At 38.0% G+C, this 17,958-nt stretch overlaps 1 protein-coding gene across 1 annotated transcript in view; it reads right to left on the reverse strand.

The window, feature by feature from the left end:
* Positions 1-12,815: 12,815 nt before the first annotated feature.
* Positions 12,816-17,958, reverse strand: part of STAM (signal transducing adaptor molecule) — a 32,758-nt gene continuing 27,615 nt past the window's right edge. The window contains exon 14 of the mRNA XM_002192623.7: positions 12,816-17,906. Coding sequence (XP_002192659.3) covers positions 17,657-17,906 — 250 coding nt within the window. The 3' untranslated portion in view covers positions 12,816-17,656. The remainder of the gene's footprint in view (positions 17,907-17,958) is intronic.

Here is a 17,958-nt window from a genome sequence, read left to right on the forward strand (position 1 = left end):
TCCCTCTTTCATTATGAATAATATATTCTGATCTGATATAGCCAAAGAGAAAGATTTTCTCTCTTCTGAGACAGAAGTATTCAGCAGTCTCAGGCTGTAGTAATTTGAAGGCAAAAAGTTACCAAAAGCTCATTCTGCTAAATAACTAATGACAGGGTACATGTCCTAGATAGACATATGTTTTTATCTTTCCCGTGGGTAGGAAGCCAGCTGACAATTACACAGACTAGAAAGGCTTGCATTCCTCTGAGACAGGTCAGACCCTCTCTTCTTGTGGCACATTCAGATCTTACAACTGGTCATTCTTCCTGGCAAAATATGTTGAAATCTTGAAGCCACAGTGGCCCTTGGCTTTTACAGCAGACTGAAAAATGGAAAGTTCAGTCCTAAATGAAGTAATATCCAGACTTGAAACATAATATATGTGGAATAACTGTATGTGTAGAAGAAAAACACCTGGATTACTATCCATGCTTTTACATTTGCATCCAAGATGTTTTTTGATGTTTCCTATGGAACCTGTATCTATCAGATAGTATTCAATAGTTACCTACACATTACTAATATTTGCATGGGTGCTGCAGTGGGTTACTTGCAATGGAAGCCTAAAACCATTTTCGTATTTAATTAATCATCACAGAATATTTAAACAACATTCTCACACTACTGAATGATTCAGGAAAGAGTTTTCTAGAAGATTGTACTGTTGTAAGAAGATAATTAAAATTAGATGCTATACTGGTTTTGACTGGGGTGGAGTTCATTTTCTTTGTAGCAGCTCAGATGGTGACATGTTTTGGGTTTATGACCAAAACAGTGCTGATAACACAGAGATGGTTTTTTACTGAACAGTTTTATTACTGAACAGTTTTGTACAACCTGAATGCCTTTTCTGCTTCTCATGCTAGCCCACCAGTGAGCAGGCTAGGGTGGGCAGAAGCTGGGAGAGGACACAGCCAGGACAGTTGATCTCAGTGGACCAAAGAGATATTTCACACTCTATGATGTCACTCTCAGCCATAAAAGCTGAGGGAATGAGAAGGAAGCAGGGACATTCAGAGTTGTGGTGTCTGTCTTCCCAAGGCTCTGATTTCCTTAGGAAGTAGCCGGACACCTGTCTGCCACTGGAATGTAGCCTTTTGCTTTCCCTATTAACATATCTTTATTTCAACCTACGAATTTTCTCACTTTCACCCTTCTGTTCTCTCCCCCATCCTGCTGCAGGAGAGTGAGCAACCAGCTGTGTGGGGTTCAGCTGCCAGCTGGGGTAAAACTACAACAGACACACAACAGATTAAAACATTATTTATTAAGATAGTTTCGATAACTTTACTATTCGATGCATTCTAATCAGTATTTAGGAGTGAGAGATTTTTTGGTTTTCATTTAAACCAGAATTTTTTGGGATCAAAAGGAGTTAAAAGCTAAGAGGAAAATCACAGAAAATTGACAGAAATCTTGAATTGTCTCAAAAAATTTTCAATGACAGTCAAATTAAATATACCTGTCAAGCTGAGGCAAAATTGTTTAGCTCATAGAGTTGTGTCTAAACTAACTGAGCCAGGACACAAACCTGTGAGTGCTGGGTGTGAATCTACATTTACCACAGTTGATTTCAAGTGTAGCTAAAGCTGAATCAGATACATTTCCTCCATACAGGAGCTAGTATAAGGAAGAGTTGTGAACACTTTGAGAAGTTTTCCATCTAATTTCTTGCTTTGCAAGGCTTAAGCTCATCTTGTTGGCTTCTGCAAGCACACAACACAGCTAATGACCAATGAACAAAACAACACATAAGTAGGATCCAGTCCAGCACTGGTTTTACAATACCATTATCTCAACAGCAAATTGTGACCATTGGTGAGGAAAAAAAAAAAAACAAAACCAAAAATAATGCAGTAATACACTGCCAAGAAATCAAATTATCAAATTCGTTGCTCTGTAATCACTTTAAATTCCACAAAAAAAAAAAGAACAAAATAAAAAATAAAATAAAATACATAAATATATTCAGCTCCTACATGTCCTAAAACTGCAGTACAGTCATTCTAACCTCCCTTTGCTGTCAGTGGATGGAGCAAAGGAGGAGCAATAAATAGAGGACCAATTTAGATGTCATGCTCTTATGCTTGGTCTTACCTAACTTGAGGCTGAGCCTGTATTCCTGAACAGGATAGATACATCATTGTGCTAAGTAGTACAAAAGAATAAATACTAAATCAGAATTACTTTTTTTCCTCAAGACAACACCTCAAGCCTTTACAGTGAAGTCCTACATCTCTTCCTTTTTTAAAAATACCTTTTTTTAATTACGTTAAATCCATACTACAAATCCCCTGCAGCCAGAAGGCAGAAAGAGAATTCTACTGTAGAAGCATTTATTGATCTTCACAGCCTATTCCACCTTCTTTCTCATTCTGTAGTAATTAGTCACTCCTAATTATCACTGTGGGAATTTTTCTTTAATTAAAGTGTTCAACATGTTATAGAGCTGTACACACTCAGAGCAGTGGGACCTATGGCTCTGTTATCTACACAAGAGACAAATACAGGACTGCCATTTATTTTTTGCCAAGGTACAATAAACCTTCTGATAAGACTACTTCTCTAAACAAAATGAAAACTTATCTTTATCCTGGTCATAACTTTGGGAGTGCACCAGTGGTCTGTAAGATTTCTCCAAGCATAATAATCACAGAGAATCATTAAGTTTGGAAGAGACCTTAAAGATCATCATGTCCAACCATCAAAGTAACACCACTATAATTTCCCCTACACCAAATCCAGACATCTCTTGAATTCTTCCAGAGACAGTGGAAGAGTCCATCGCATCCTTGGCCAATTATACCAATGCCCAACCACACTTCCAGAGGAAAAAAATTCTAATATCTAACATCTAAAATTTGGAACTCAGTGGGAGTAGAGCAGGACACACTTGAAATTAAAATAATGCCATCACCTACTTATAACAGTTACTGCCTGAAGTTCTATGCTCATTTCCAGTTATTTATTTTGGTTAAAAGGAGATGTAGAAGTGTTGCAGTAAATATATGAAACAGTGTTTTCTAAAGCGTGAAGAGTGTCATGGTTTGACACGGGAAGAGAATTTTTTTTAGAAGGAAGAGGTTCATCCCGTCAGGGGTCAGGTTTAGATACTGACACTTGGGGTGACCAATTGAAGGTGGACACGCCTCTGAGAACACAGAGGGGTTAAAAGCGGAATTCCCAGGAGGACTCGTCCTTCTTTGGTTCCGGTCATCGCATGATACGGACCTCCCCTGCCCAGCCCGGGCTGGGTGGGGGAGGGGAGCCATGCGGCCTGCACAGGTAGGCCAGGAGGTAAAGGATCGGAACCGGCTGGGTCAGCTCCTGTAGATGGAAGGGTGGAGAAATCTGGGATGTCTCCGTTCCCCCCCCAGAGTCTCTCTCTCTCCCAAGAGAGAAAAAAGAGACTCGGTGGTTTTATCGGCAGTTCGCCGCAGGGAAGGAGAAGAGCGGGGGGGCCGCAAGGTGCCCAGCCGGGCTGTGGGAGCTGGAGCCTGGGCAGCGAGCCATCCTTGGGAGTTGGGACTTTTAACCCTTCCTGAGAAATGAAGGCTTTATGAAATATTACTCCTCCTGAATTTGAAGAAAAGAGAGACAGCTTGAAACCTCAGATGTTCAGAGAAGAAGGTTGGGGGCAGATGATAGAGTGGCCTTTGGCTGGACTCTGCTTGTTTACCATAGACTGAACCACTCTTTCTTTCAAGAGGGACTGCATTTTAGGGGGATGCATTGGTGAGCTAAGAGACCTTCTGCAGCAACTACCAGTTTTGGAGTGGACAGAGAGAGAGCTGAGGAGGGTGTGAGGATGCCCTCCATCTTCAGGAAGAAGAGAAGGCGATCTCTGTCATTTGGACCCTCGGCCCCAGGGGAAAATGGGGGGGACTCTAGTCCCGAATTGTGATACTGGACTGTTGTTCCTGGTGGTCCTTGGCAAAGCATCCTTAAAGGGGCCCTATAAGCAGTCTCTGTCCATGCCCGGTGGTGAGAGCACTGTGACATGGAGAGGAGAATGTCACACTGGCCCGGTGTGTCTGGTCAGTGCCACGTGTGACATTGGAAACACAAAAGGTGGCAGTTGTGTTTCCTGGGGGTCTATGGTTGCAAGGGGGACTCCTCTCTTCCCCGATGGACTCAGTATTGATTATATTGAAGGGTGAAAACTTGATTAAGGATCCAAATGGGTCTCGCTGGGGTTTGGTGGAGTTGGGTGGAGGGAGGAGAAATGTTTTGGAAGGTTTTAATTTCGAATTTTGTGTGTTTTTTCCTTTTCTTTCTTTTCCTTTTATAGTAGTAGTAGTAGTAGTGTAATAAAGTTTTTTTTTCCTTTGTTATTAAGTTTGGCCTGCTTTGCTCTGTCCTTGATCACATTTCACAGCATTTGATTGGTAAGTTGTATTTTCATGGGGCGCTGGCATTGTGCCAGCGTCAAACCATGACAAAGAGGAATAGTTCTTTTTAGAAATGAATGGCAACAGATGATACATGATAGGAAAAAGTATCAGATGATAGGAAAAGATCCAGAGGTGATTTGTATTTTCTATTTGCCATATCAAAATACATATGCCAAAGAAAATCCAGTTTAATTCAGAAACTGCAGTCTTCATATCCACTGCTATTATCAACTCATGGTTACAGTAGCAAAATATCACACACCAAACTTAGAAGAAAGGAAATAGGTTTCAGTGTAATTTCCCAAAGAACTATGAAATTAAACAATTATATGAATTTTACAAAACATGTATTTTAAAAACAGATTATACTGTCCCTAATGTCAGTCAGATAATTTTTACAAGTTGCTGCTAGCCCCAAATTTTTGAAATGTTACCCATGGTATAGGATTTACCCATAGGCAGACTATCACATTTTTTAATGGAAATATACCTAATTTCAGTAAAGGCACTGAGAACTGCAGTTTCATATATGATTTAATGTTCAAACCTGTCTGATTCAAGAATTCTTTACGTTTATGCTGTCTGCGTTTTATAATTTTTTGCAGAATTAATTTTTTTTCAGAAAGTAAAGACTGAAATATTGTGAATTATTATGTAAACTGAACAGTCACTGAGTATACATTATTGAAGCTTCAGCATAGTAGGAGGGGAAATTAAATTTTATTTCACAGATTATGTTTATATTTCATTCTAATTTCAACAACGGGATTTTAATTTTGGCAGTATCTCCTGCAGAACAGAATTTCCATGCCTCAGTGCTGTCTGTGTCAGAGCAGACTGAGCATCCCACTCAGTGGCTTCCCTTTAGGCCAGCTCCAGCACCATGAGATGGCCCCTGTCCCACTACAGCTCACCTTCTGCTTTACTCAAAAATGTGCTGGGTTTGCCTCTCCTATGACCAAGACTGACAGTGATGTTTTTATTTGACATTGTTTAGTCACCAAATAATGACACTTTGTTTAGTCCAAAATTGTTTATGCATTCAGATGCAGCTCATGGAAATTCGTTTGGAGGGTGATTGTCATGCTGGCTTCACGAACAGGGGTGACACCCTAGACCACAGGAGGCTGTGTTAGGTGTGTGCAGAGCCAGGGGTGCCTCCCACAGCGCATTTCAGACCTGCAGCACGAGTCCTGTCACTGCAGTGTCACCCAGGAACATCGCCAGCCCCCTTGAACACCCACAGCTGAGCATAAAGCCCGTTCCAGGTACCCAGCCTCGTGATCCCATGTTTAGCTCATCCTCCAAATGACACAATACTTGCAGCACAATGGTGACTCCTGGGTGAGATGGTTACATCATGATAAAACTTGTTTGCAGATGGAGCAATTAAGAACAATCATGAAAGCTTCCATCAAAGAGCAGGGAGCCAGGTGGGTCTGAAAATCACATCACAGACCAAAGCAGAAGGCAGCAGCACCTGGGTCCTACTTGAGAAATGTCCTGTCCAATAAAAACTATTCAGGATACAATACTTTCACAGTATTTTCTGTGATTATCTTGTCCTTTTTTGCACCAGCAGCGGAGACCAGCCCTCACACATGTGGATATTGACAGCACTACAGGGATGAGGAGACCAATACAATCTCCCCATCTCTCTTACAAAATAGCCCTGTACCACCTCCTTGACCAAATAGTAGCAGTTCTGTTACCAGGAGAGCTTCATCTCCTGTTTTCATACAGATACAGGCTGTCTAAGGGTGGGCTAGACTCCAATTTCTGTTGGTATTTCCATAGAAAGAATCTCAAACCAGAGTTTGGATATCTGCCTTTCCTGGTGCCTTGGCTAACAGCAAGAGATCAGACAAATTTGTGGCAAATTTATTTTGATGCCTCATTTCAGTGGGAGCTAGGTATAATAACTTTGAAAATATGAAACCTAGATGTTAGTTTAATCCTAAATGTGAAGTTGCAAGACTGATTAAATGGCAGTTAAATAAGAAAAAAAAATAAATGCAAATACTTACTCTGATAGGTTAAGAATAGTTTCCTGATAGGGTAGGTTAATTTTTTGAGACTTATTTTGTCAATATCTTTTCTACAATTTTCCATCTCCACTATATAAGAAATTTTCAAATATTTCAAATTACTTCTGTTATTTCAAGCACCGTGAGAGCCCCTAGAGAAAACAAACCGAATTTTCACTGACTAGTAGCCAGCTATACTATCTGCATTTAAACCCAAACTAGGTTACTTCCACCAGCAATTAGACATCTGCAGCATTCCATTCAGTACAAGAGAATCGCAGAGTCTGTTTCTGAAGGTACTGCAGCAACTGTGCCATTTGTTATTTCCCCCAGTACCATGTGTGTGGGGTTGCTGCTCAGGCAACCCCACTGTGGCAGCCTGCCAAGCAACCCAGACAGCAACGAGACAACAGCTTCAATCTCTCTGTTTCATTCTGACATTGTCACTTTATCTAAGCTTTCTGTAGAGTAATGGGTTTGAAATCACGAACCACTCAAAATATCTGTATTTTCTGAGAACAGCTTCCTTCTGCAGTATCAAAACATGACATTTGCTTTTTCTTCCTAAAATAAAAATACTCACTTCAGCTCTGTTCTGCATGCAGGATTTTAATGGACTATTCTTCTTAGGAGTCCTGGCAGCTCTTCCTGCCTGTTATCTATGACCAGAAGTGAGCTGATCCATCAGTTTTCACAGGAAACCAAATCAGCAAATGTCACACAGGCAGCAAAAAGCAGGATATAGTAAACCATGCTCCACATATACATCCTGAGCTTCCTTTACACTTTTAAAGCTGAGACCCAAGTGGCAAACAGAAAACATAGGTATAGAGGGGAAAGAAAGCTGAAGAGCTTCATAAATCTCAAAATCTGATTCTCCCTACAAACTACTCAGTGCAAATGTAAACAACTGAAGGTGAACTATAAGTGCTCAAGATATTGCATGCCATTGGAGTCAAAATATGGTCCAAAAAGGCTTGCCTTAAACATCCTTAAATTTTGTTTGTTTTAATAATTCTTCTGGGCGAGATGTTTAACTAAAGCAGAAAACTTCTGTAAATCTCTTGAAACTACAGAATATGTGAATCAGAACTCTGATTTTACTCAGAGACTTGATTTACTTTTAACACAGACTTAAAATACTGCTTGGTTTACAGAAATTGAAGGTTTCTATGGATGAATCCTCTCTATACAAAGCATGTGTGCCCTCCTAGAAGCCAAGCTTTATTATTAAATATTAATTTATTTGCACAAAATCTCCCTCCTTCTTTGTCTCGTCTAATTGCATCATTCACCTCAAGTTCTCTCTTGCTTTTTTTTCCTTTCAATCTCTTCACCTTTATCAGTTCCTTGAGACCCTGCCCACATGTCATGCTTAATTAAAGTGAAGCCACATTTGGCAGTAAAGCACTAAGAATAGGGACTAAAAATATTTCATTATGGTCTCTTGCTTGTCATTGCTACTCCAAAGTAGAACATGACCCAAAAATATTGACTACTACATTCCATGTTTTGCCAGAGATACCTTCAACAGCTGTCTCTTCTGTTCCATTCTGAAAGACAAATATTTTAAAAAAACTGACTGAATACCTGTAACAAGCTATGGATAGCCTGTCAAGTCGAGTTTAGCTGAGAAATTCAGACAAAGTACTTCTGGGTAACTATGAAAGACTGAATCTGTAGTCAAGATCCACTTAACAGCACAACATCCCTCAGAATTTTGCATTGAGAGTCACAACCACTGAAAGACTGAAAAATCAGTGAGGGAAGGATTACTATCCATTCAAAGCATATGCCAAAAGGTGACATCTGTATCAATACCTGAATACAGCATTCTCCTATCAAAGAAGACAAAGATCCTTTCTTACCAACTTTCTCAAATGAAATACAATCTCTTTAATCTTGTGTTACAGATACTGATCTTACACAGAACTGATTATTATTCTTAATAGAAATTAACCCAAGACTACTGTACCTCAGGGGCCGAGTCCTTTATTTTCCGAAGGACTTTGTAACACCAGTAGAAAAAAAATAGAGACATTTTTTTATATTCTAGTAAACTCTGTGTACAAGGCGGGCTTACATATTCTGTGAATATGTAGACAATGCTACAGCTGCCCTTAAGGATCCCAGATTTTAAGAGGGAATCATGAAAGGGAGACTTTTTTCTGACTTTGTTGATAGGAAAGATTTTTCAGCCTACAGGATTTACTGTTGTGGAACATGCAGTAGGGTTGCTGATAAAAACTGGCAGTGATGAGCCAGGAGATCATATTCCTTAATACAGCAGTAGAACATTATAAAAATAAAACTGATCATGTAGGAGGTCAACACTGTTTTTACCTGGCTGCTGCCTACATCTGAAACTGTATTGCAATGTAATAACAACAGTTCTTAACAGTTAAGAACAGGTTGTCCAGGGAAGTTGTGGATGCCCCACACCTGAAAGTGTTCAAGGCCAGGCTGAATGTGGTTCTGAGAAAGTGGAAGGTGTCTGTCCATGACAGGAGGTTTGCATCTAGATAATCTTTAAGGCCCCTTCCAACACAGACCGTTCTATGATTTTGTGAATCTTGAAAGGAACATGGAGTGTATGGCAAACTACTCATAAAATTTTATGATGGACTTGCCACACATAGTACAGTATTTGTGTTTCTGAATCCTGCAATGAATGAAATTAGCAAGTAGGGTGGAACTTTCAGCAGGTATCATTAAACAACTTAGAACCAAACTTTGATCCCTTAGAACAGAGGTGCTTCTTTCCTGGGTTGAAATCTGGCCAATTCCCTTGGTGAAACTGCACCACTAATGAAGAGAAAATAAATTGAGTAAAAAATCAATGATCCCAAGTTAATGGCAAGGTACTGTGTAAAGGATACCCAATAGGCCAAAGGGATATTGCAGAAACATGAAAAATACAAAGCCCAGTAACAGCAATTGCATGACTGAACCAGTGATGAGGGACACAATACTTCAGAGGTTAAATATCAAGACTGTCTGCATTTCAGAAAACAAGGTAAAAGGCTCCATAAGACACCTGCATTATGTGGAAGGACAATCTGCAGAGTGTAAATATCCAGAGAGAGAGAGAGAGAGAGGAAGAGAGAAAGGTTGCATGTATGTGTATATATGAAATTAATCAGATTAATGATTAACCATTAGTATTTCTGGGTATGCTTGCTGTAACGACCAAGTATGAGAAAACATATGAAAGGAGATAACCATTAGGAAATACATATACTACATGAAACTGATTGAATATATATAGAGGAGAGCTAGGATTTGGACTTTCTGCATTGCTGCTGCAGTACAGGATCCCACTGAATGCTGCTCATCTCAGTGCTGTTCACAGATATACAAAATTGTTTCATGCTGCCTACTGTTTGTCTTGAATAAAGAAAGCTTAGGAATAAATTTGGTGTCAAATTGAGCCTCATGGATGGACAAATTCAAGAAGTCTAGTTCTTGGAAGACTAAATTAGGAACTGGTCTGAGCAAATAGGACACATAGCTGCCCCCTGAAGTGATCAGTGGGACTCTGAAACCTTGGAAGGAACAGTGAACATTTACAGAAGGCCTTGATTATCCCAAGATAAGAAGTGCTCAAGAGTAGAAATCATGTCTGTTTTGAGAGACCAAGCTTACTAAAATAAACAACTAAATTAAAATCACCTACTTTATACTTAAGTGAGCAGGAAGAGCTTTAAAAATTACCAATGCTATATCCTAGTGGATATAGTGGAGTGTCATTAGCCACACAATCAGATAATATAAATCATAACTCCAGAGAAACTGCAAGAAACTAACTAAAAAGTGAGATTGTGGACTTGAATAAAGCAAAACATTCTTCACTAATTGTTTTGCCTCAACCCACCAGGAGGAAAAAGAGTTCTCTGAACAAACACACTGAGTTTTTTAGACACCACCCATGATTTCTTTGGAAAAAAAACAAACATCCGACTTATTTGAAAGTTTCAATAGCACATTTTAGTGAGGTGTTCAATAGCACAGTTCAGTGAGTGCTCCTGACCCTGATTCAAACTCAGGTTCAGAGAACTAAGACTTCTCTGCCACTCTATGGAGACTTCCATTTGTTCTTACATAAACCAACATATTTTTATGGAAAATCATTGTATTACCTATAAATCATCAGGCCATATGATTTTTGCTGAACGATTTGCCTAACCATTCTTCAGCATCACCTATGTCAATGTTTCACAAGGCAAAGAAAAAGACTAATTTGAGGAAATTTTCAGAAGTCTAAAAGCCATTAAAATCAAGGAAATTAAATGTTCACACTCCTTTAAGAAGCACAGTAATTTGGGACAGTCTGACACACAGATTGCAAAATAAAACACATCTGCACAATCCACACATACCTGAGGATGCATGAGTCAACAGGGGCGAGCCATCACAACGGATCAGAAATAGATTCCAGTGCGATTTCAGTAGCATTCAGAGTGCCATTATTAAATCAAGCTTCAAAACCATGAGTGGTCCAGGTATGTATGTATTGAAGGCTGCCATTCCTTGGCTTCCTGTAGCCACCAAGTGATAAACAGAGACACTGACAGCCAGTTTGTGCCACTGAGCAGTGTCCCAGCGATGTCAGGCTCTGCCAAGTGCCCTCCACCTTCCTGCTGGGCTCTGCTCCTCTGCGAGGCTCCGAAGCACAGCCACCAAAGGCAGCGGATGCCACCAAGGGAGCGTGAGGCGTGGCACCAAGCTGCAGTTTGTTACCAATCCAAGGTGCATGCAGAAGGACTCAAAACCCATGCTGAACACCAGGGTTAAGCAAAGTCAAAGCAAAATATCAGGTGCCAAAATCACCACATTCCATATATATTATATCAGAAGAATATATGCTAAAAATGCTCTAAACCTTTAACTCAAAATACATTTGTCTTTTTTAGCTCTATATGATTATCTGCATTCGTGTTTGTTGCTGATGTACACTCCCAGGGTTGATATGAATTTTAAAAAGTACAAATCAGCCTTAATCAGTGGAAGTTCTCCCACAGTTTCCCTCAAAATGGCTTAATTCTCATTTCTCACTTAAACATAGATCACAATCAGTATCAAAAAAAACAGACTGGACTTAAAATAATCTAAAAATTTAAACTTAAAAATATTGTGGGAGAGAAAAATTTTATCCTGCAAGAGAGTAGAATAAGATTTCAAAAACTAGTTAGAGTAATAAGAGAATTAAGGTCTCCAGCTTCATAAATGTGATATGAAGGGAGTGCTGTGAAGAGAGATTATATATGAACCAGTTCTTCAAAAGTTTAAGAGTTGGTTCCAGATTGTTAAATACAGACTAATGCTTATATTACCTCTTGCTGAGGTTCATGGCAACAGATTTTACAATAAACTTTAAATACTATGAAATAAACTTTCAAAATCTATTTTTATCATAGGCATCTAAACATAAATGCTTTCTATCTAAAAGGCAGTAAAGCAAACTCAACATTAGTTGTCCCTCCAGGCTGTTGCAAAACAGAACACGTTTCATTTCCACACAATCTACAGAACTTTTAATTCTGTCAACTGAATACACATCCTCTTGAAAGACACAAATTATCCTACTGAACTAACCCACAATCCACACAACCTCTTGTCCTAAGGGGTTTGGCTCACATTTTTTGGGAAGAGACGCTACGTCTTTTGGGAAGAGGCCAAACTGATACTGCTGCCCATGGCTCCCAAAGTCCCATGGTGTCTACACCAGTTTAAGCAAGAAATTTATGCTTAACGCTGTTTTAAGAACACAGCATACAGCTGTCAAGCTTATTAAGCTTCAATTCTGACAGCATTTTAAGATTCATAAACCAGGTTTTAGCCTGATCTTCAAGACACTTCACATCAATCAAAACATCAGGTTCTACACTATTTTGTGTTTGTGTCATCAGAAATGGAATGAACTGTCAAGCTACCACAGAATCTGCTTATTCATCTGTAACCAAATATATACATTAGGCAGTACAGACACAGTTGTTTTCATTTGTTCTTCAAAATCCCTTTAAAGTACCCATACTATATTTACCAAAAGATAGAGGACATGCAGCATACTTGAAATAAGATCTACAATGGATTATCTAGGTTAGCTGAAGGAAATAAATGACAGATTGTTTTAAAAAAGATAATGTAATTTATGTGTAAGCATCAAAAAAGAACAAAAAACCTACAAATCCTCCCCAACTGGAGCAAACAAAAACCCCCATCTCCACCCCATCTGAAACCAGAAAATATAAGTACTTCTAACAGACTTTCTTATTGTATCTCTAAGTCCTTCCAGCAAAGTAAGTCCTTTTCAGAATATTCCACAAAATTTATAAATTGACTTTGCAACATATTGAACTAAATAATCCAACTTTAATATTTTGCATTCATACCAAAAACAATTAACAGTTTTTTACAAATAGTGTTATTTACTAAAACAAATTTGTACAACAGTGCAGTATGTCTAAATATATACATATGCCAACATCAAAGGGAGCATCAAAACAAACAAAGCAAAACAAAAAATGCTCTTTGCTACTGTGTATACTTTATTAAAACCAAAGCAGACTGCAGCAGGTTTTTCTTTTTCATGACAAAGACAAAAATTATTTGGATTCCAGAAGAACATGCAGGAGAGAACAAAAACTCCTACCACCTTTTTGCCAAGGTAGCAGCATGAAAAGGGAACTTTAGATCTGCAATTTACATAGTAGCAAATGGAATGTTTTTAAACACAATAATCCTAATTTAAGAAACAAGGCTTCAAAAACGTACATAGTGTTTTTTTTACACATCAAAGCAAAAAGCTGAAATATCAAGGCTTTCTCCATGTTTTCCTATGGTGTTGGACAGTGTATGTATGAAGGTCAATATTCCTCACTGCAGCTGAAAATAAGAAAGCAGTAGTTGTAGTGTAGAGTTAATCAGCTTTACTAAGATTGAATAACAGAGTAAAAAATGATTCTGCCTGCTGTTGGCAAGGGAGGTTTTTCTAACTTTAATTCCACCTTTTTCTTTTAAAATAGGTCTTCCAGTTTTAACTGGAAAAATTATGCTCCCTTGTTCTTCAAAACAGATACACACATGTTCTCCCAAAGGAAGGTGCAGTTGTGTAATTCAAAGTGCCAGTGTAGCTGCTCTAACTAAAGATGCCTTTTTTTGTTCTGTGAACCCCAGCAGAGAAGGAATAAGACAAGACTTTTGTATATAAAGACTGCACAGATATCTTTGAATTATGAGTGAAAAATAAAGTAAGTTATATTAGAGAAAATACTTTAAAAAATACGAGAATGAGGTATTAAGCAGTTCTCCAGTGTAAATCTGATGTTCCTGCCATCTAGGGGAAATCAGAAAACTATAGTAGCAGCCTAGAGTTGATCAGCAAGATATGTACATGGTGTTAAAAGCAAATCTATCTCTCTTACATCTAACCATTTGCAATCTGGCAGAATTTTCTGAAGTTGACATTTATTTCACTTCTCCCTGCCTCAAAATTCATGAGCAGTAACTGTACTATGAGGGCAGTATGCTGCTCCACACCTGTTGAGAAGCATGCAGGAATTCTTACTGCTGTCTCTATGTGCTTTGGCCAATGACATTACAGATACATCTACACAGCATCAATTACTAAACAGAGGTGGGCAAATATATTATGACTGTTCCTGCAGCTGCACACTCTGGAACACACTGCCATGACATCAATACAGAAAATTTTAAACACAGTACCCCAGTATTTCCTTTGGGAGGTTTTACAGTAAATCTTAATACCTTTGTCATGCCCACATAAATTGAGATGATACACATGGCTAAAAAAACTTTGCTCCTAAGAGTGAAATGCACAGAAGGCACTTTCCAGAGTTTGTTCCAGTTCATGCTAACCAAGCCAATTAAACTCCCCTTCCAAAGTTAATTAGCATTTTTGTGTTCCTTAATTAAAGAGTTAAGTAAAAAAGGGTTATACAAAATATCTGGAAGACAGTTTTGCCTTAAATCAACAATTTACATGTAAAGAAACAAGACATTTAAAAATCAGGTCTTCTACTGGAACATAAATAACATTTCCAATGATTCCCTACTTTCAAACAGTTTACATGCTGACACTTTACTTAATTGCTAAAAAGCTTTTTCCCACAGTAGCTGTATGTGTACTTTCCCCTGCTCACTAACATTTCAGTGTTCAATACCATAGTTGGGTAGAATGTAAGTGAACTTGGTCAAAACAATGCATGAACACGGAATCTGGGAATAAATCATGGCAGAGAAGCACCAGCAATGGCATCTCCAGGTTCATGACAACAAACCAGCATAGAGGAGGTGAACTGAAGTATCGTTTTTAAGCTATCAGAGAGAATATGAGAGGATGACTGCAGCAATTGATGCAATGACAGCATCTAGCAAAGTAGGTGAAGGCATCTCAGAGTATCAAGCATACAGGGCACAACCAAGCAGGAAGATATTTTCTGATTTAAAAAATCAACATAAAGTAATACAGCTTCAAATTCAATTTAATCTGAAAATTGCACATGAAATGGAAAATGCAGGTTGCAGCAGAAATACTAAGACTCAGAACCTAAAATGATAGAGACCTACTCCACCAGTTGCAGACAATGAACAATTCAAACTCAACTAAAATTCCCAGCCCGCTACAGGAGATACCTTAGAGCAGTGACTTCAATAAAGGAAAATAGAAAATGTCTATCTTTTTTCACTACTTCCATTATACTGAATTTAAAGGGGACTGAATTGTAGCAAGTGGGTTTTTTTTGTCATGATGAACATGAAATGTGATTTCAATTTTCATAAAAATGGATGAATGGCTAAAATAAGCAAGCTGAAGAGCAGAAAAACTGTGATACACATAAGGTTTCAGTGTTCAAATGAGAAACCAGAATCTAGTGTTTCCATAAATCAAGGAAGAACTTCAAAAGTTTCAAAAACAATGACAAATTACTAACAAAATATATTTTTTCTTGGTCATTTCTGTACGGAAGTTCCACATGCCCTTATTAGGGAACATGTGACAACCTAAGAATACAACAATATCAAAAAGACTATCTTGATGCTTCAAGCTTCTTCTTGAATCAGGGACTAAGAACAAGTGAATAAAAAAAATTCTTTTCAATTTTCTGTATAAATTATACATTCCTATACATTGAATATCTGATTTTGGAATAAGATACCTAATGCATACAGAGAATACTATCTAAATTATACCACAAGTCCTTTCTAAAGGCATCACTTTTTCAATCCATAAAAAAACATCCATGACACAGTATGTCAGATTATTATTTTTTCTTTAGTATTTCCCTTCAAATTTCACAGCCTTTTGTGATGACACCAAGTACTGAAATAATTAATGACAGTTTGCGAGGATGCTTAAAAATCTTAGAGAAAACACGTATGTGAAAATCCCAGCATTAGATCAACCAGCTGGCTAGAACATTCCCAACTGGAATAGATCAACCATGGGCACGTTATGTAACCCCCCCCCCCCCAGTCAGAAGTTATGCAAAGCAGTCATCTGAAAGTATCTGGCAAAACACTGCTGTCAATTAAAATAGTGAAATAGTGAAACAAAGGCATGTTAGGCAACTGTGAACAGATGCAGGAGTATATGGGAAAACAGAGATCATTTTATAGTATAATGTACAATTGCAACATTTAATTCCAGAAGCATCACACTAAAATATAGTACACAAAACAAACAACTTCTGACACACACACATTACTAAAAACAGATCTGATGTTGAAGACATCTAGTATTGCTCTAGTGGAATTAGAGCTGCTGGAAAAGATGAAATCAGGATGCATTAAAAGATGGGATACAAACACAAAGAAACAACAGTCTTTGTACAAGAAACTCTGCTCAAGCAGACCTGAAACGCTGCCTTCCATTACCAGATTTCTTTTGCAGCACCTCATCCACAGAAAGAAAATACCATGCTTTACAAAGCCATGTGGCTAAGTTACAAGGGTTTAAAACAGGCTAATACATGTTGCTGCAGAAGAGAATGTAAAGTAACCTAGAAGTGGATTTAGATGAAAAACTATTCAAACTATAGAAGGGTTAATAAACTCAAATGGTACAATTGGAAATTGAAACAGACATTTAAGGCAGAAGTGTTTGTGTTAGAACAGTAAACAGAACAAATTGCTAAGCAAGGCCACAAGAGAGATAATGAAGCCCTGAAGGTTTGTTCAGCAAAGTGATTTACATGTCCATAATTTTCTATGTTCTAATTAAGAAGACTTGAATAAAATAGTGTAATTTATGTTGTGTGTTCCAGTTTAAAACTCCGTTGTTTCTCTTTCAAATCAATTCCTCTGTCTTTCTTTGGTGCAATCTCTACCAACACGCATAGAATACAGTTCTGGTTCTCATTTTAAAAAACAACTTGGAAAAATAAATTACATACTTCTCATGATAAAATGCTGTTCTGTTTCATGGTCCCATGATATGTTTAGCAGCCTCTGAATAGCAGTTTTAAGTTAGTAATTATATTTGAAGCAGAATCATAATTTGCTGTTATCCCTCCAAATCATTTACTAGTTAACAAATTTACTTTGGTAGACAAGCTATCTAAGAGTCATGATACACTTGTGTTCAATTCAAGAAGTAGTGAAACTTATCTAAGTTTGTAAATTTATATATAGACCTTAGCTTGTAATTGTAACCATGATACGCAAAATTACTGTATTTCCTGCACTGGAAAAGGACATTGCGTCTGTCTTAAAACTAGACAAAACTATGAAATACGGTTGTCAGTTGATGATTAAAATAAAATAGTATAGCAAATTATTTTTAAACATTGTGTTAAATATATTCACATGACCACCATAGTTATACGAATGGGCACTACTGCAATCACACACTATATGTACATAAACATATATGCCACAACAGTTTGCAATGGTTGAATTTTCACAAACTAGCCAATTTAACCATACATAAATAATCTTGTACCAATTTTTAGGCATTTTAAAAGGAAATGAATTTCCTAAATATATCAGTTCTTCTGCAAAATTGAAAAAAAAAATCCTAAAAAGTCAGTGCAAATTGAACTTGTTCACCAAGAGAGATTCTTATTAAGCTGAGGATAAACAAAGTTTAAGAGAGTAAATGAAGAAACTCATAGAATCGCCAACTGCCTTTAGCAGAGGTTAAAGAAGATTAGGAATCAGAAGTCCTGGGTCCTATAGCAGAGCCTTCTGTGAGTAACTGTGCTGTGGTTGTTGAGGTGGTGGAGGCTGTGGTTGTTGTGGAGGTGCTTGCTGACTGCCTGCTGTCTGTGGCAGAGCTGTAGATGCTAAGTTATAGTTTGGCACCTGGGACATACTAGTTCCAGCATTCTGATAAGCAGCAACATCAACAGTACCAGGTGGTGGACTATACACTGAAGGCTGGTTAGAGTAGGTACTTCCAGCAACAGAACCAACCATTGCGCTGAAAAAAAAAAAAGATAAAAACTATTTAAAGCAGAATTAACAAACAATTT

This window comes from Taeniopygia guttata, chromosome 2, assembly GCF_048771995.1.
Source record: "Taeniopygia guttata chromosome 2, bTaeGut7.mat, whole genome shotgun sequence".
NCBI lineage: Eukaryota > Metazoa > Chordata > Aves > Passeriformes > Estrildidae > Taeniopygia > Taeniopygia guttata.